At 51.7% G+C, this 18,230-nt stretch overlaps 9 protein-coding genes across 9 annotated transcripts; 7 read left to right on the plus strand and 2 right to left on the minus strand.

The window, feature by feature from the left end:
- Nucleotides 1-403: 403 nt before the first annotated feature.
- N7484_002446 (NAD(P)-dependent alcohol dehydrogenase) lies at nt 404-1,700 on the minus strand (the record flags this gene model as incomplete). The annotated part of the gene is made up of 2 exons (XM_057112866.1): nt 404-1,585; nt 1,644-1,700. The coding sequence occupies 2 exons, from the start codon at nt 1,698-1,700 to the stop codon at nt 404-406; spliced, it is 1,239 nt and encodes a 412-aa protein (XP_056977603.1).
- Nucleotides 1,701-2,329: 629 nt separating this feature from the next.
- On the plus strand, nt 2,330-3,614 carry N7484_002447 (D-mandelate dehydrogenase-like dehydrogenase; the record flags this gene model as incomplete). Its single annotated transcript, XM_057112867.1, has 6 exons — nt 2,330-2,416; nt 2,463-2,561; nt 2,619-2,850; nt 2,918-3,000; nt 3,055-3,336; nt 3,405-3,614. The coding sequence occupies 6 exons, from the start codon at nt 2,330-2,332 to the stop codon at nt 3,612-3,614; spliced, it is 993 nt and encodes a 330-aa protein (XP_056977604.1).
- A 346-nt stretch (nt 3,615-3,960) lies between these two features.
- On the plus strand, nt 3,961-5,009 carry rpl17 (60S ribosomal protein uL22; the record flags this gene model as incomplete). The annotated part of the gene is made up of 4 exons (XM_057112868.1): nt 3,961-3,963; nt 4,146-4,359; nt 4,619-4,806; nt 4,860-5,009. The coding sequence occupies 4 exons, from the start codon at nt 3,961-3,963 to the stop codon at nt 5,007-5,009; spliced, it is 555 nt and encodes a 184-aa protein (XP_056977605.1).
- Nucleotides 5,010-5,467: 458 nt separating this feature from the next.
- Nucleotides 5,468-6,184, plus strand: N7484_002449 (putative haloalkanoic acid dehalogenase; the record flags this gene model as incomplete). Its single annotated transcript, XM_057112869.1, has 1 exon — nt 5,468-6,184. The coding sequence occupies one exon, from the start codon at nt 5,468-5,470 to the stop codon at nt 6,182-6,184; it is 717 nt and encodes a 238-aa protein (XP_056977606.1).
- Nucleotides 6,185-6,803: 619 nt separating this feature from the next.
- Nucleotides 6,804-8,255, plus strand: N7484_002450 (VHS and GAT domain-containing protein; the record flags this gene model as incomplete). The annotated part of the gene is made up of 5 exons (XM_057112870.1): nt 6,804-6,840; nt 6,890-6,966; nt 7,023-7,061; nt 7,123-7,497; nt 7,563-8,255. 5 exons carry the CDS (start codon nt 6,804-6,806, stop codon nt 8,253-8,255), a joined length of 1,221 nt encoding a protein of 406 aa, XP_056977607.1.
- Nucleotides 8,256-9,421: 1,166 nt separating this feature from the next.
- N7484_002451 (lytic polysaccharide monooxygenase) lies at nt 9,422-10,411 on the plus strand (the record flags this gene model as incomplete). Its single annotated transcript, XM_057112871.1, has 1 exon — nt 9,422-10,411. The coding sequence occupies one exon, from the start codon at nt 9,422-9,424 to the stop codon at nt 10,409-10,411; it is 990 nt and encodes a 329-aa protein (XP_056977608.1).
- Nucleotides 10,412-11,315: 904 nt separating this feature from the next.
- Nucleotides 11,316-12,736, plus strand: N7484_002452 (cation diffusion facilitator family transporter; the record flags this gene model as incomplete). Its single annotated transcript, XM_057112872.1, has 2 exons — nt 11,316-12,441; nt 12,495-12,736. The coding sequence occupies 2 exons, from the start codon at nt 11,316-11,318 to the stop codon at nt 12,734-12,736; spliced, it is 1,368 nt and encodes a 455-aa protein (XP_056977609.1).
- A 599-nt stretch (nt 12,737-13,335) lies between these two features.
- Nucleotides 13,336-14,673, plus strand: N7484_002453 (uncharacterized protein; the record flags this gene model as incomplete). Its single annotated transcript, XM_057112873.1, has 1 exon — nt 13,336-14,673. The coding sequence occupies one exon, from the start codon at nt 13,336-13,338 to the stop codon at nt 14,671-14,673; it is 1,338 nt and encodes a 445-aa protein (XP_056977610.1).
- Nucleotides 14,674-15,177: 504 nt separating this feature from the next.
- On the minus strand, nt 15,178-18,140 carry N7484_002454 (uncharacterized protein; the record flags this gene model as incomplete). Its single annotated transcript, XM_057112874.1, has 2 exons — nt 15,178-17,846; nt 17,903-18,140. The coding sequence occupies 2 exons, from the start codon at nt 18,138-18,140 to the stop codon at nt 15,178-15,180; spliced, it is 2,907 nt and encodes a 968-aa protein (XP_056977611.1).
- Nucleotides 18,141-18,230: the final 90 nt, after the last annotated feature.

Here is an 18,230-nt window from a genome sequence, read left to right on the forward strand (position 1 = left end):
CCCCAAGACTTGAAGGTCCTCTAACCCTTCTTTCGAAATCAAATTTGTATGTAAGATCCCATATCACATACTCGCCTTTCAAACATAAAATGAAAGGCTACGTAACCTCAGAACAAGAGTGAGCAGGGCTATGAAAAGTAGAGAGCGTGCAGAGCGTAAGGTATTTTTTGGTCTTCACTCATATAGTTTACGAGGCGTTACATGATTTCTGAAGACGCAATATTAGGGATTCGAGACCTGGTTACGACTTTTCTTTTCCTTTTTTTAACGTGTCTTAACTCCACAATGTAGTCTCAATATTCAATCACAATCCCTCATCTACTCTCACAACGGGTATTTTCAGTCATCAACATCATCATCTCATCACAAGCCGCCTATACAACAAGAAGGGTAAAGAGGCAAATTACAGGCTAGCCTTGGCAGCTTCGCCTGGCCCCTCAATAATAACCTTAACAACCGGTTTTCCAGCTTCATCAACTCCCTTCCCGGCAAGTGCAAATGCCCTTGCGCCATCCTCAAGCTTAACCCGGTGCGTAACAACCTTCTCCTCGGTCGTCTGCATCTTCCCACTTGCTAAAAGTGCAATAGCAGCCGGGTAGGCATGCCCATCATACCGGAAAGTACCGATAATATCGACCTCACGCAATGCAGCTGCGCCAACAGGGAGTGTTTGGATGGGGTTGCCCATGCCAATCTGAACAAGAACACCACCAGGCTGGGATGCGTAGATACCTGCCTGCACACAGGAGGGGACGCCGGTGCAATCGTAGACACGGTTGAATCCAGGCACAGTGAGACTACCTTCAGTACCTGCAGCAGCAGTGAGGGTAGCAGCGACATTTTGCGCATTAGCCAATGCCCAGGCTGTTTGCTCAGCGTGTGGGGCATCCTTAGCAGGAGGCGGGTTCGCAGGATCACCACGAGGGATAAGAGAAGTTTTCAAGCCCAGACCGAGTGACGCGGCGATCTCGAGACGCGAGGCATCGATATCAGCCACGACGATAGAGGTGAAGTTCTCGCTCGCGGCGAGGGCAGAGGCGAGGAGGAGACCGATTGCGCCGGCACCGAAGACGAGAGCTGCGGTTGCCTCGCCTGTTGAGCGGGCGATCTCGACTTGTTCCTTGGTTGGGGGACGTGAGCGGCGGATGGCATGTAGGCAGACGGCAAGGGGTTCCACGAGGGCACCACCTGCATCCGTGACGTTCGCTGGGAGAGCATGACACATCTCGGCTGGGTGGTTTGTGCGCTCCATCAGCGTGCCGTCGAGGTGGGGAAAGACCTTTGCACTGCTGCGGAACTGCATTGAGGGACAGATGTTGTAGCGGCCTTGTTGGCAGAGGGCGCATTTACGGCAGGGGAGGCCGACTTCCATTGCGACGCGATCGCCGACTTTGTGGGTGGTTACATTTGGTCCAATAGCTGTGATCGTGCCGGCAGATTCGTGACCGAGACACATTGGCTCGCGGACAACGAAGTCGCCGTTGCGGCCGTGGGAGTAGTAGTGTAGATCTGAGCCGCAGAGGCCGGTTGCTTGGACAGCGACTTGGACATCGCTACCGGATGGAGCTGGGACAGTGCGTTCCTCCTAGATTGTGTATTAGTCTGGGGTTCTAGGTATCTGCGCTGGAGCTGATGGAGCTTACCACTCGGAGGTCCTTTGCGCCGTGGAGGACGAGTACAGTCGCGGATGTTTCTGCCATGGTGTATGTATAGAATGTGTGAAAGAGCAGAATTGAAGCGCAAGAAAACCAATTAAATGGAGGAGCTCATAAGCGGCGACTGAAAAGTAGTCCCCTCATTTCCCCCCCACGACATCAGTGGGGGGTAGATGTGACGCGGTTGGCTCGACTTCCACGGATTTACTCCGGCCGGTTATTGCGCCGAACTTGGTAATTCTCAGTAGCCGATGGCCTAACGTGGGGGTTCGCGGGTTCCCGCATATTGTGATGATTTGAATATTTATCACCAAAAATAATATACATGTATATACTATATATCATTAAGAGAGTGTAGAGAGCAATAAAACCATGGGGGTACCCAGATGGAGTCAATGGCAGCGAAATGCATGGTAACAGATCACCAAGTTCTATAGTTCAATTGCCGGAATACAACTTCCACGTTACTCCACTTGAGCACGGAGTTAGGGATCGCGGGGGTTGGTAAGCTATGGCAAATACGTCGTTTCCTCTTTCCTTTTCTTTTATTTTCTGACCTCTGTGAAACCGCCTACTGACATCCTCCAATATCACGGCCTTCATACATAAAAAGTAAGTACGTGACGTGCGCCAAGTGAAATGCATGAGCTCATCGCGCAAGAATAGTTTCCAAGATGCCTTCCCAAGCTGCTCTCCTCATCGGAGCTATCACGCATGCGCGCACGGAGTGGGAGAGTCTCTCCTCAATCCTGAACCTCAAGGTTGGTGCGCATTTCCCATTGCCCAAATACCTGCTAACCCGCGCAGGAATTCCCCAGCGGCACTCGAGAGGAGTTCATTAAGAACTGCAAGGCAGGACACTACGACGATGTAGTCGCTATTTACCGATCCAACACCTCCAATAAGGTGCGCATGCAACTCTGAAAGGTGTAAGTAACGGACTGAAGCTAAATTCTTGATTAGTACACCGGAAACTTCGATGCTGAGCTGCTCGCCGTGTTGCCCCAATCGGTCAAGTATATCTGCCACAATGGCGCTGGATATGACAATCTCGATGTAGCAACTTGCTCGCAGATGAATATTTCAGTCTCGAGCACCCCCGTTGCGGTCAACAATGCCACTGCTGACGTGGGCATTTTCCTAATGATTGGTGCACTTCGCCAGGCTTATGTGCCCCAGGCCGCTCTTCGGGCTGGTATGTGAAATTTCCTACAATTCATATTGAGTCACAGAAATGGAGTCTAAGTAGAAATCCATAACAGGTACATGGCAAGGACAGGCGACTTTGGGCAATGACCCTCAGGGCAAAGTTTTAGGAATTTTGGGCATGGGCGGCATTGGTCGCGTGGGTATACCAAGCCCTGAAGTTTGTATCTTGGCTAATCGAATTGATCAATAGGAAATGGCTGCACGGGCCAAGGCGTTTGGTATGAATATCCAATACCACAACCGCTCTCAACTCCCGGCAGAATTGGAGGCTGGAGCGACATATGTCTCGTTCGATGAGCTTCTGGCCAATGCCGACGTCCTCAGCTTGAATTTGGCCCTGAACGCATCAACACGGCACATTATCAGCGCGAAGGAGTTTGGCAAAATGAAGGATGGTGTGGTTATTGTCAACACCGCGCGTGGAGCTTTGATTGATGAGAAAGCGCTGGTCGCTGCGATTGAATCTGGCAAGGTAGGGTCCTTGCATCGAAAATCTGGATTGACAATTCGAAGATTTTGCTAACGAGTTCCGGTGAACAGGTTCGGTCTGCTGGTTTGGACGTATACGAGAATGAGCCCGCAATTGAACCCGGTCTGGTGAACAACCCGCGGGTCATGCTGCTCCCGCATATTGGTACAATGACTTATGAGACTCAGAAGGAGATGGAGATCTTGGTGCTCGATAATCTGCGGTCCGCGGTGGAGAAAGGAATGTTAATTACACAGGTGCCTGAGCAGAAGCGGGCATAGATGAGGCCAAGTTAGATAAGCGAATTCATATTAAAAACTAAAGATAGAAATGATTGTATTGACGCTTCACACAAAACTTTACTAATATGTAAGCTTCACATCACATCAGTATAAGTAGATATATCTGCCTTGAGGCCGAAAGAGCAAAGCATGACTCAGCAAAGGTAGTGCTTACTTAATCAACTACTGAAAGCAGCTAGCGTTAGGGTTCGCTTAGGGCCCGCGCGCCAAGAGCGAAAAAAACCGCACCAAACTTGGAGTTCAAGCGTTAGCGGTCGAAGACGAAAAGCGACAACATCATCCAGACACCGAGGACCATCGACTTCCCCTCGCCAACTCCTTCAAGATGGTGAGTTTTGCACCCCCAGCTCTCGATCTATCCCAAACGACTTCCTAAAGGCCATTTATGACCCGTTATATCTCGATTACATGGACATATGCACCTCGTCCACTTGAATATCGAAAAGAAAAAACCATCACCACAAATTCAACCACCACCATGATTACTGACGACTTCTGTTCGCTCTACAGGTCCGTTACGCCGCCCAGGAGATCCAGAACGCGAAGAGCGCCCGCGCTCGGGGCTCTTACCTCCGTGTTTCCTTCAAGAACACCCGTGAGACTGCTCAGGCCATCAACGGCATGAAGCTGCAGAAGGCTCTCACCTACCTCGACAACGTCACCAAGAAGTCGATGGCTGTCCCCATGCGCCGCTACGCCGGTTCCACCGGTCGCACCGCTCAGGGTGAGTTTAGATCGAAATTTTCTTTACATGCTGGATGAATTTTTGGGTGCAACGGTGTCAAGGGATATCACGATGGGGCAATTGGAGTGTGGAATATCCGCCATTCTTTCGACAATGTGTGATCGCGCAGGAGAACGGATTATTCGCTATGGAAGGAAGATTCTGTGCGATTTCTGGGACACCGCTGCCGCTCGGAAAGAAAATTCAATGTGCGGGATATGGGCCATCGAACAATCAACTGACAGTTTTTCGTCTTCAGGCAAGCAGTTCGGTGTCTCCAAGGCCCGCTGGCCCGTCAAGTCCGCCGAGTTCCTGATCGACCTCCTCAAGAACGCTGAGGCCAACGCCGACACCAAGGGTCTCGACACTGGCAACCTTGTTGTCCAGCGCATCCAGGTTAACCAGGCTCCCAAGGGCCGCCGCCGCACTTACCGTGCTCACGGTCGTGTATGTTTTTCTTTTCTTGCACCAATAATCGGCCTCTCACTAATATGACTTAGATCAACCCTTACATGACCAACCCCTGCCACATCGAGTTGATCCTCACTGAGGCCAACGAGGAGGTCAAGAAGGCCCCCAAGGAGGACAAGGTTCGCCTGTCTTCCCGCCAGCGTGGCGCTCAGATCCGCCAGGCTCTCATCGAGGCATAAACGGATCGCCGGGGAAGGGATGTTGAACGGTGATTGAAAGAAAAAGGATCGCCGTGGACGGGCCGGAGTTCTTGCGCATCTGTATGTTGGAACGGAAATGATACCGGATCATACAAGATTTTTCAGGTCATGGTACCAACACGGAGGAGAACCAAATAAAAAGTTTAAAGCGCGGCTCCGTAGTATTCTGTACTGCCTGATCTGATCATGATACAAACGTGGTTTCTCTTCTGTGCAATGTTATAGATCTTGTACTTTCTCCTTCAGGTGATCAAGAATGATGGACATTCTGAAATAATATCACTATGTTTTATGATCATTCGATTCTGAATCCCACTTGATCATATAGATATCAGATCGGCGGGGACACGTGCGGGGCACGAGCTCTCGTAGATCTATGTAGCACACGATGGACTTGCTTCTGACACTCGCAGCCTGAAACTCACGACCTTAAAATCATGGCCCGTTTATCAGACTACCGTCTTCTCTGCTTCGACGTTTACGGCACACTCATCGACTGGGAAGGGGGGATCATCGCCGCCCTCCAGCCGATCCTCAAACTCAGTCAGACCGAGTTCACTCGCAAGCATCTACTGACCATCTACCAAGAGCTGGAAAGCGAACAGCAGCGCCTAACCCCCGACAAACCCTACTCCCAGCTTCTCACTACCATACACCCCCTCCTAGCCCAAAGACTAGGCCTTTCTCCTCCTAGTGAAGAGGAAAGCACCCAGTTCGGCGAATCAGTAGGCTCCTGGCCGGCCTTCCCCGATACCGTGGACGCCCTGCACCGCCTACAGAAGCACTACAAGCTCGTGGTCCTCTCCAATGTCGACCGGGCTTCCTTCGCCCAGTCCAATGCTGGCAGTCTACAAGCATTCCCCTTTGATCTGATCATTACCGCTGAACACGTGGGCTCTTACAAGCCCGACGCGCGGAACTTTGCGTACATGAAGAAAGCTGTAAAAGCGGACTTCGGTATCGAGCCGGAACAGATCTTGCAGACGGCACAGAGTCAGTTTCATGATCATCAGCCCGCGTGTCGGGCGGGGATTCGGTCAGTGTGGATCGAGAGACCTGGTGCTACTATGGGTAATCTGGAGGTAGCGCCGATTTTCGATTGGCGCTTTGACACGCTGGGTGAGATGGCAGATGCCTTGCAGAATGAAGGATGAATGATATCTGTCGAGGGGTGGTTGCTGCCTGGTAATTCTCCGTTGGATTCGTCCCTGGTGCAGTTGTATGGCGCATCTAGCCACAAGAGTATGCATCCACGTACCGTGGTGGGAGTCCGAGCAGGCTTGGCGGTGCGAATCTTGCTGCCTCCGCCACACTTGGGTACATCATCATACATCCGAAGGAAGTATGAAGATATTTCAAGGGTATAATGCGATTCCGGGGAGTGTGAATTGGAATATTATGTCGTTTTGATGTTACGGTTACTGCATCACTGCAACCGAGATTAGGCCGGCTCTATTTATATCCGGGTAATTGTAGATGCGATCCAAGAGCCAAGAGCCTCAAAGCCGAAGAAAGAGTACAAACCATGGGACGGAAATAGTAACATCCTGAGGGTAAGAATTGACGCGAATTCCACGTAGTCAATGAACATCATTTGCCACATCGATTCTCAGGAAGGAACTCTATAGTTAAGCGCGGATGACAAGTGTGACCCAGCATGGACCCTGCGTACGCGAGGCTACTAGTTCATATTCTCCCCCCGTCTCCTCCACATCTTCACTAGTTCCTTTTTTCTTTCTCTTCCCCATTCCTCACAAAATCACTACCCACAAAATGAATCGCTTCCTAGGCAAATTGAGTCGCCGAGATAGTGAGACTGCGCCCCACGCTCCCCCGCAACCTTCACTAACCACCCGTAGGCTCTCCAGCTTCTCCGAGCGACAATGAGACCACTCATGATGATGACTCACCTGAGGCGGCGCTTCTTCATGAATTGGTTCGTATTCCTCGACTTTTGGTCTGAATCAGTCTCGCTGACAGCGCGCTTCCCAGAAAACCTTCTGCGAATCCAACAGTAGCCCACAGGAATCGGTATGGAGCGCCTCGCCCCCTCCACCTAGGAAGACATCGCTTACCATTTTCACCCACTCAGCAAGGAAATGAATTTGTTCACCTTCCTCGAATCGTTGAGCTCGCCGAGTCGAGCCCCGCCGCCGCTAAGGAAGCCGCCTACCGCATTCGCAAATACTTGAAGACTCCGACCAGAGTCTCGAACCATATTCAGTACAATGCGATTATGGTCATGCGCATCTTGGCCGACAACCCGGGACACACCTTTACGCGCAACTTCGATACCAAATTCGTCACCACAATTAAGGAGCTGCTGCGCTACGGCCGAGACTGGCATGTGCAGCACTACCTGCGTCAGTACCTGAACACCCTCGAGGGCACCCGACTTGGCGACGAAGATCTCCAGGAGCTCCTTCAGATGTGGGCCAAGGAGAAAACCAAGGGCGACCGGTCCTTTGTAAGTATGTTTTTTTTTTTTCCTACTGCCCTCACAAACATGCATGCTCACACCGTTTTCCACAGGCGGATCGGTTCCCCCAAGCGAATCCGGCGAATCCGGGGTATAATCCTCAGATGGCCCCAACCCCGCCACCGCACCCGCGTGCTCAGATGCAAGCACCGACCGCTGCCTACCCCGAGCCAGGCGAATTGGCGGCGCGCGTGGAGGAGGCACGGAATTCCGCCAAGCTCCTCACGCAATTTGTACAGATGACACCTGCTTCAGAGATTGACCAGAATGAACTCATCAAAGAATTTATTGATCGCTGCCGAACATCTTCGCGACTCATTCAGTCTTACATTCACGCGAACAACCCCGCACCCGATGAAGACACCCTTCTCACCCTAATCGAATGCAATGATGAAATCTCCGTTGCGCTTTCGCAGCAGCAGCGCGCTATGTTGAAGGCTCGTAAGGCCCGAGGCTCGACGAGTCCTCATTCCAACTCGAATGGCAATGGTGCCATCAACCCGATTATGGCATCTGGTGCGCGCCAAGAAACCTCGCCCTTGATTGACTTGGATACCCCGGCCATGACGGATGGCCGCATCAGTACCGTCAGAGATATTCATGAGCCGTACGAGTATCAGGCATCGGACTTTGAGGTGGAGAATCCATTCGCTGATAACCATGCCACGCATAACACTGACGCGGACCGGAACCGAGCCAATGCTGGCCAGGAGCGAACGGTGCATTTCCCATCGGAGCATGCATAATTGATTGCGCGATCTGGAATGGTTCGTTGATGTTTGATACCCTCGATCCGAGCGTTATAGGTCTTGATCTTGCTATTTTTGAATGCGTTTTTTGTTTTCTGCGCAGACATCTTTCGTTATTTGCTATCTGCACTGTTAACAAGATACCTCGAGCTTTCCTGTGGGATGTGAAGACCCCATGTCCGCGTCTTCAAGTTGAATGCAGACAGTTTTTCTATGTAACCAATCCCGACACAGGAAGGCTTCCCCAAAGATTTGCATTTATCGTATTGAATATATGACGTTATCTCCTGAGCTAAGATCTTTTCCCTGAAATACCGAGTCAAGCGTCCCGAGGTCTTGAGCTCCGTACACGTTGATCACCGGAGGATAGTATTGGAAGATCGATCATTTCCAAGGTTTCAGCAAGACTCCACAAGGCCCTAGATCAACCTTAATCAAATTTGGTCACCCGAGGCTGAAAATGGAGAAGCGCCCGAACCAGCTCTGGAGGGATCCACGCCTGACAATCTTCTTTTGTAGCACGACCAAACTGACTCGGATTTTGTCAGGATCAGCGTCACTAGACTGATTAATATTCCCGTCAATCACAGAAAAGTCCGTGAACTCTTGTTTCGGTGCGGTGCGGTGCCATTTAACCTGAAACCTGTCCGGGCGCGTGGAACCGGCCTTGGCAAGCCCTAACATGGGCATCGGCCTTGTCCCGAATGCAGGTACTGATTCGTGCGATAGATCAGGCTGGAATGCCCCCGAGACCCTGGGATCAAGCAATATCGCCGGTCTCACCATGCGCCCCCCGGTGGAGGGGAATGATCCCTTTGAGGGATACCAGGGGTTGGAGTGTTTCAAAGTGTCTTTTGGGTGTGATCTATTGACAGGTTTTCATGGTGGATCATTCCCTTCGTACTTTTGGTACTTTCAAGTTGTTTGTAGTTGATTAAGCTTCCCTTCTGACAGCGTCCAGAGTCCGATCATGGAAATGAAGGCGAGTCTATATAAATCGTGTCATGGCCCTGCTATTGTGCCCGTCAAGCTGGTCTGTTCTTTGACTTTTACTTCTTCCATTCTTTCTCTCCGGTCTGTGACCGTGCAGTCTTTTTTTAACTTTCCATTCGCTATCGCTTGAACGGTACCGGTTTACCGATCAATTTCCATTCTTTCACAAAATGAAGCAATTCACATCCCTAGCTGCCGTCGCCGGGCTCGTTTCTCTTGTCCACGGCCATGGCTTCGTCAGCAGCCCAACCCCTCGTTACCCTGGCTCGGCTTTTGAAGCTTCCTGCGGCCAGCAAGCCTACTATACCGAAACATCTGATGTCTATGGAAACGTTCAAGGCATGCTCCAAGTTGCTGACAGCCAAAGTGACTATAATGCTGCTGAGTGCAATGCTTGGCTGTGCAAGGGCTTCAAGTATGCCGACAACAACGTCACTTACTCGTATACGGCCGGTCAGACAGTGGACTTCGAAGTTACAATCCACGCTCCACATACAGGTGTCGCCAACGTCTCGGTCGTTGATACCTCTACCAACACTGTCATCGGTACCCCCCTGATCTCTTGGTCTGTCTATGCTTCCGTTTCAACGGGTGTGGCGGCGAACAACACCGCGTTCAGTGTTACTATCCCTGACGATCTGGGTGACCAGTGCACTACTGGTGGTGACTGTGTGCTGCAGTGGTACTGGTACGCCGAGTCCATTGACCAGACCTACGAGTCCTGTGTCGACTTCACTGTCGATGGCTCGGGCTCGAGCTCCAGCTCGGGTTCTACTGGCTCTACCTCCAGCGCTTCTACCGAGATCGCTTCCTCGACTGCGGTGCCTTCTTCTACTTCTTCCGCCCCCACCTCCTCGGCCACCCCTACCGAGACCCCTACTCCGGCTGAGACTGCTACTCCCGTCGAGACTCCTACTGAGACTCCCGCGGTTGAGACCACCACTCCAGCTGTGATTGCCACTTCTGTCCCCGCTGAGACCCTCGCTGCCTCTGCACTCGTGAACCCTAGCACTACCTTTGCCACTCAGCTCCGTGCATCTGGGTCCGTTGCTTCATCGACTGGCGTTGCGACTTCCGTGCCGATCCCCGTCAATGGCTCCGCCGAGGAGAAGTTGAGCTGGGTGGAGAGTGTGTTCAAGTACCTTGTCGGTAACAACTGAGCTCAATCGTTGGAGTAGAGGTGTAAAGGTCCTGGGGACTTTTTGACTAGATTCTTGGCATACCCTTCGGATAAGTGATTTCGGTGTATCTTTATATAGAAGTCTCAGAATATACAAATCACTTGTCAATTACTCTGAACCATCCTGAATCATTATTTAACTCTATCAAGGTCGAGATTGAAAGAAGGAAGAAGCATGCATTACAGAATTGGGTGGTGCATAAGATCCATAGAGCTAGGTAGAATATAAATATTCCGCTGTCACGCACTTCCTCGTATTCAACAGCCAAGCCGACGAGAAGTAGTGGTTATCACGCTCAGCCCGTAGAACCGATGTTCGAACCTTAAAAGGATCCAATGCCTCTCCTCTATTCTTGGGGACTCTGATTATTCTTACGCATGGTTCATAAGGTCGGTCCTTCCTCAGTTCGGGGCGGGGACTTTGACAGTCAGAGGTTCACATCCTTCCGTCGGTATTATCTTTCTGTGAATTATTGCGTCACATTCTCTCCAGTCTTCCTCCTACTCCTTCTGTTGTCTACTTTTTTTGTCTTTTGTCGTGTTGGCGTTGTGCCCATTCCACGATGCAGGACCCACATCTCCGCTATCCATTCGAAATCTGCACAAGTACAGTATGACAGACTGGGACTGTTAGGCCGTGAATCTTCCACTTTGCTGCTGAATATCCCACTTTTTGTGATACACTTAGAACCTAATAGCATACGAATAATGTATATCTAGTTTTTAGTTCGAGAGTGACATATCAATCAATAGATTTACTCCTGCCAAGATGCCAAGCTGATAAGATAAGCACTGCCTCTTTGCCCTTTTTCCCATTGCAAGCCGGAGAATAATTGCTTCTTCTCCTTACTCCCTTCATTCCTCACGTTGCACATACCGTCACCATGGAGGAACACATCCGTCACAGCCTTTCTAACCACCCGCATGCTTTGCAACACTTGCATAGCAGTAGCCCACACTCGTCGCACCGCGCCATGACTCCCCGATCCTATAATGAGGGCACCTCGAGCGCCCTCGAGCATGAATCGGTCATACAGAACCGTCCAGGTAGCCCCGACGAGGAGGGCCAGCTTCCGCCTCGATACACCGCAGATAGCGATCCATTCCAGCTCGCCTCAAAGATCAAGACGGAGGACGAGATCCGACAGATGAAGGCCAATACTTCGCGCAAGCGTGATCCCAATACCGATAGCACAAGGGTCATGGAGATGGTACAAAAAACGGGCGCCAGGGGCAAGCAGGCGCTTGTCACTCGCAAGCTACAGGGCTTCTATGAGAACCAGAATGAGAACATCGAGCGGATGTTGAAGCCTGTTGAAGAGCATGTGCGTGCCGCCCGCGAATTGAACAGCGAGAACAGTCTCAAGTATAAGATCGCCGTGTACGCCAGCTTTGCCGCCAATGTCGTTCTCTGTGCGGTGCAGATCTACGGTGCTGTATCCTCTGGATCCTTGTCACTGTTCACCACCATGGCGGATGCCATCTTCGACCCCATGTCCAATTTGACCCTGCTCCTGTGCAACAAGGCCGTTAACCGAGTAGACCCTCGCAAATTCCCCGCTGGAAAGGCCCGTATTGAGACTGCCGGCAACATCTGCTTCTGTTGCCTCATGACTGCCGTTTCGCTCATCATCATTGCCTTCTCCATTCGCGAAATTGTTGAGGGCTCCGACACCCTCCGAGCTCCCTTCCACCTGTCCTCCGTCATTGCCGTTGCTGTTGCCTTCTTCACCAAGCTCGCACTTTTCATCTACTGCTTTGCCTTGCGCAACCAGGTTTCACAGATCCGTATCCTGTGGGAGGATCACCGGAACGACCTGCTCATCAACGGAATCGGTGTCATGACTTCGATCCTGGGTAGTAAGGTCCGCTGGTGGATTGATCCCATGGGTGCTATTATTCTGTCATTGATCGTCAGCGGACTGTGGTTGCACTCCGCCTACGGCGAGTTCCAGCTGCTGATCGGTGTCACTGCGGATACCAAGATGCAGCAGCTGATTACCTATATCTGTAAGTCCACACAATGCGTTTCAAGGAGTATGTCTGATACTGACTGCCCGCAGCTATGACCCACTCCCCCATGATCACAGCCATCGACACCGTCCGAGCGTACACATCCGGCCCGCGTCTTCTTGTCGAGGTCGATATTGTCATGGACGCTGGCGCCACTCTTCGCGCGACCCATGATGTCGCTGAGGAGCTTCAGATCAAGCTCGAGTCCCTTCCTGACGTTGAGCGTGCCTATGTGCACGTCGATTACGAGACCACCCACAAGCCGGAGCACTTCCTCAAGAAGGAGCTGTAAAGCGGATTTCATGACAAAAGTACCTTGGAACCATAGCCATATTGCATTTCTACTAGCTTAGTCTATAGGGCAGTGGAACAAAAGCGTGTCGTTTTTCACATAATAATATATCCATCAGCCTCACCATTCCTGTTGAAGCCTGAATCCACCCAACGAAGGTTCCATGCAGATTCCGTCGCGGCGTCCAATCACGTTGCGCCCTGTTCGACACTATGACCTAATCGAGTCTAGCCCGCTGACTAACGTGGAATTCCATCGACTTCAACGGGAGAAGCAAAGGTGACATCAATTTCCAAATATCAGCCGTAATTCAATAGGTCCAGTCTTGTCGTGACTGGCTTCTTTGGATCCCCATTGGGGACATGTCAGAGCGGTCGAGGCAACCCCCCGCAAAAGGTACTGCCGATATACCCCCATCTTAGCGCACCGCAGCTAAAATTGGAATAGATTGTCCAACCTGTCAACGGCGGCGTATCAAATGCGATCGCAGCTTGCCTGGTTGTACAAAATGTGGGAAGCGGAACCTTGAATGTCCAGGCTACGGCCTGCAGCTGAAATGGGGCCAAGGAGTTGCGAGTCGGGGTAGGTTACAGGGACAGATGATCCCTGTGCGTGAGGGTGCCGAAACATCCAATCAGTCCTTGGGTGTAGGTGCCACAGGCGGTAATGGTACGGCCGAGTTTGTTGGAACTGGAGAGATCGATTTCTTGCGGACTCAGCCGATGTCCCCTGTAAGTCTGATGGGTTCGCCTTCCATCGATCTGAGTCTATCGGGTCCCCGGCCTCCTCATGCTTCACGATTGCTTGCTTGGTTCAAGGAGCGGGTTGCGCATCGACTGGCTTGGATCGATGGACCGGAGAACCCTTGGAGACAGATTATTTTACCTCTGGCCGAGAACTCGGAGACTGTGCTTTCGTCTGTCCTTGCGCTCGCGGCACATGATTTGGCCTCCCAGTATCCTGTTGAAGATCCCTGGTTCGTCAGGTTTCAGCATATCTCAGATGCGTACCAAAATAAAGCCCTAGCACTCCTGGCGAAGGAACTGAGCGACCTGACGGCCTCGCCTTCGTCGCAATCCAGCCCGGACGCGTCCATGACACTGGCTTCCGTGCTCATCTTATGCAACAACCAACTTCTTTCAGCACAGTCATCAGGATGGAAGATCCATTTGCTTGCCGCACGCGAACTGATCCTTGTTGGAGAAAGTCAATCCTACCTCCACCAGCAACTCCTTCGCATCCAAGAATTCCTCCTCCAGGAATTCTACTCCACCTCTGTTTGGACTCATCTAACCGCCTTTGACGACATGAACGTAATAAGTAACCTTAGCACCGCCCCCACAAGCACCGAAGACGCCGCAGTTGCAGACTTCATCCGTATAATCCACCAGATCACCCAACTGGAACGACAACAAAGCCGCTCCCAGTCTCCGCTCCCTTACTCCCTAATTGAAGACATCCACTCGCAAATCGAGTCCGCACGCGTCAAAAGCTTCCGCTTAAGCCAAAAAGTCAACTTCTGGTCCGATTCCGATCGCACAGACTTTGAATTCGTCGTCTGGATGTTTTACCACGCAAACCTGATCTACAGCGCCCAAGCCTTCCCCCAGCTCCGCGACACAGTGATCGACGTCACCCATTCTCGGGATCAGATCCTGAGCCATGTGCGGCGTCTTTCTGAGACGAGAAACGGAATGTGGGCGCAGGATCTGGTTTGGCCGCTTTTCATTGCTGGGACGGAGTTGAGGGGGGATCGCCCAAGTCAGAAGTTTGTCGAGGGCGCGTTTAAAGATGTGATGCGGCTTAGTCGGACGTTGGATCGGGCGAGGGTTTTGGGGTTTTTGGAGACTTGGTGGAATTTGGAGGATCAGAGACTTGCGACCTGGATTGATTTGGCGAGGGAACGGCCTGATGATTTCAATTTTCTGCTTTTGTGATGTGATTTACGAGCTTCGAATATGAATATATCATTTTAACGACTTGATGAATTCTATTTGGCATATCCTCAACACTATATTCATTTTACATTTGAAGCACCAGCTACTAGGTACTACGATGCTATGACTTGATGGGGCTCAACGAGATTTCAAGTCACTTTGGCAACATTAGACTAAGATAATACAAGAATGATATATAGTCAAATTCTCCAAGTACTTGAAATGCTGTGGCATGATTTATCATTGTTGGATCACATATCTATTATCGATCTCGTCATACAAATAAAAACCCGGTGGTATCAAACAAAGCCTCCAATGCGGTACCGTATTTCGAGCACCAATCCCAATGATCCACCGTACTCTAAACAAGAAAAAGGAAGAGATGAAAGGGACATAGTCCACACATGAAGGTCAGACATGGTGGTAAAGATGCAGACAGGAACAAGAAGAACAATTAACTGGAACAGAAATAGCGAAAATCCACAAGCGAAAGCCTTCGGGTATCTAGACAGACTGTTGGAACAAGGCAATGGTCGAGCCATAGGTGCTCTTGTTCGGGCGTTCGGGAACCATGCTCTTCCCGCTCGAGGAGGTGACCATGTTGACGGACGCCTTGGTTGTGAGACCGTAGATGTGGACATCGGAGCAATCGACCTCGACCATGTTCTCCTGGCAGTCCTCGGAGTTGAGACAAGTCTGCGCGTAGTTCTCGAAGAAGCTGTAAAGACCGGCGCCATAGATATAAGTGTCCGAGGAGTTGAGGACACGCAGACCCCAGGACTTGCGGCACGAGGCAGTGATGCAGGTGGAGAAGTCGGGATCGTTCCATTTCTTAGGTTGGGGAGTAAAAGGGGTGAGAGCGCTAGGGTTAGACTGGTAGTAGGGAGTCTCGGTCTGGATGAGACCCATGAAGACGTTCTCGGCGTTGGAGACCTGGTAGTTGTAGAGCTGGTGGTGCTCGGATGCAGTTCCCCACAGCCAGACCGGGCCCTTGGATTCAATGAGAATACCACGGCCGGTGTAAACGTTGATCTGGGCATGGCCGGCAAGATCAAGCTCGTGATCGGCAGTCCACATCCAGGTGTTCTCGAGGTAAGCGCTGGCCTTCTCGGTGACGTGAAGGAGCATGAAGGCGGCCATGCACTCAGGCTTGGGAGTGGTTGTGACCTTGGGAGTCTTAGGGCAGGTGTTGCTCTGCATACCAGATCCAGCAGCACCACCAATACGGAAGTGAACATCCCACATGCCGGCCGAGCCCTGAGTGGTAGCGGCAACGTTCCACTCCATAAGGATGGCACCGGGGGCAGCACCCTTGGTCATGATAACAAGGTCACTGATCTCGACGGAGCCGGTCTCGCCCTTCTGGCCGACTTGAATAGCGGGGATTGGGTTTTCCTCATCAGCAAACTTGCTGCCGTGAGCCATGATCATGGGCCAAATTTCACCAGTAATCCTGATGTCCTTGGGGATCTTGAGGGTGTCGGTGATGATGTAGGCACCATGGTCGAAGTACACGACCTGGTCAGAGGTGGCACTGTTCAGAACCTTCTGAATGATCTTGGTATCATCGGTGGAACCGTCACCCTTGGCGCCAGCAGACTTGATACTGATGAAGGAAGAGGCAGGGAGGCTCTCGTACAGAGGCTTGGACTTTTCGAAGACGGCACCATCGACTAGGAGATCCGCTGGCTTGGAGGCGGTCTTCATAGTAGCCTGGGTGCGAGCGGACTCGACAGCCTGGTTAGCACCACAGGTGCCAGTGCTGCCACTCGATCCAGAGCCCGAGTTAGCGGCGTGAGAGCTTTGAGCAATTGAGGTGCCAGTAGCAACGACGGAATTCTCAGCAGTGGCGGTGTTCTTGCCAGCGCCAGTGGTAGCGACAGTGTTTTCGGCAGTGAGAGCAGCAGTATTCTTGCCAGCGCCAGAGGCAACGACAGTGTTCTCCGCAGTACCCGTGGCAACAAAGGTGCTTTCACCGGAGGGCACCACTGTGAGTTCCTTGGTGACAGTAGGCTTGAGGGTCGCTTCAACAGTAGGGGTACTCTCAGAGGCACCGGTACCCGACAACGCGATGGTACGTTCGCCTTGTTCAGAGCCGGTGAGCAAGACAGGAGTGGCTTGCGCAGTAGTCTCCACACCACCTCCAGCGTTGTTGCTAGCGAGGGTGGCAGAAGTATAAGACGCCGGACAGGCCTCAACAGTCTGCATGACGGTCTGGGTAACAGTAACAACTGCAGCGTCCTCATCGGCCTGAACGGCACGCTTGCTGAGCCCGGAGCTTGGGGTGTAGGTGTTACCCTGGACCCAGTTGGCGACAACGGAACCACCCGTCAAGATGGTGTTACCGTCAATACCAGAAACGGCAACTTTGGAGCCAGAGAAGTCGACGTTGTCCAGGACCAAAGTGCCACCACCGACGGGGATACTCTTCTTGGTCCAGGCAGTAACGATACCAGTAGGGGTGTTGGTAAGCTTGCTGTCGAGCATCATGACAGATCCAACAGTCTGGTTAGACGGCGAAGTGGACATGTTCAGACCAACCTCGCAATTGTTGATGTTGACCGACTTGAAGGTCCATGCCCAGTTCCAGTTCATGAAAATAGCGGTGTTGCAGTCGTTGAAAGTCAGGTTGCGAGTAGTGAACTGCTGGTTGCCCAGAAACATGCCGTAGTTACCACCGTTGAAGGTCAAGTCGGACATGAAGCCACCAGAGCCATTATCCATGAAAATACCCTCCTGCTTGTTAGCAGAGCCACCGCCCTTGACCATCTCAAATCGAATGTTCTGCAAGCTGGTTGCCTGGCCCACCTGCCAATGAATACCAGCACCGGAGCCCTTGGGCATGGCAGTCAGGTCGATGACAAGATTACGAATTCCACGGAAGAAGTTGTTCTGGTTCGTGAACCAGTTTGCACCATCGTCCTCGTAGGGGTCAGCGTCGATAACAGCCATGCCAGAAAAGGCGGCGGCGGCCTTAATAACGGGCAAATCCGTGGCATCGCCGACGATCTGGGTGTAGTAGTACTGGACGATAGGCTTGGACACCACATAGGTACCAGGCGGGAAGTAGACGAGGGCTGGAGTAGTGGTAGATGAGTCGCAACCCTTGCCACAGCGGTCACCGGAGGAAATGGCCTTGTTGATAGCAGCGGTATCATCCGTGGAGCCATCACCTATATCATAGTTAGTTTCGACGAATCCTGACAAGGCTTCTGGTCCCAAGACATACCCTTAGCGCCGAAATCCTTGACATTGCGGAAAACCTTGTAGTCTGAATCGCTGTTGAAAGGCGCCACACCCTGGCGCTTAATGTTGGCCATCCAGTAGCTTGAGCTAGCCCGTTTGGAAACCTCCAGGCTGTTGGCCATTGGGTTCATTGGGACCGCGCCCACCAGGGCAGTCGGTAGACCCAGTAATAGGATGAAATGGGCTAGAAATAGCATGATTGAGGACTGAAAGTTGGCCATCGTCAAGATGACTGGCGCTGAACCTGCAGCGAAATTTTTGATGTAGATGGAAACACTAGACACTTAAAGATGAAAACCGTTCAGTAACCA

The sequence above is a fragment of the Penicillium longicatenatum genome (genome assembly GCF_028827895.1).
Source record: "Penicillium longicatenatum strain IBT 33135 chromosome Unknown contig_1_segment0_segment0, whole genome shotgun sequence".
Classification (NCBI taxonomy): domain Eukaryota; kingdom Fungi; phylum Ascomycota; class Eurotiomycetes; order Eurotiales; family Aspergillaceae; genus Penicillium; species Penicillium longicatenatum.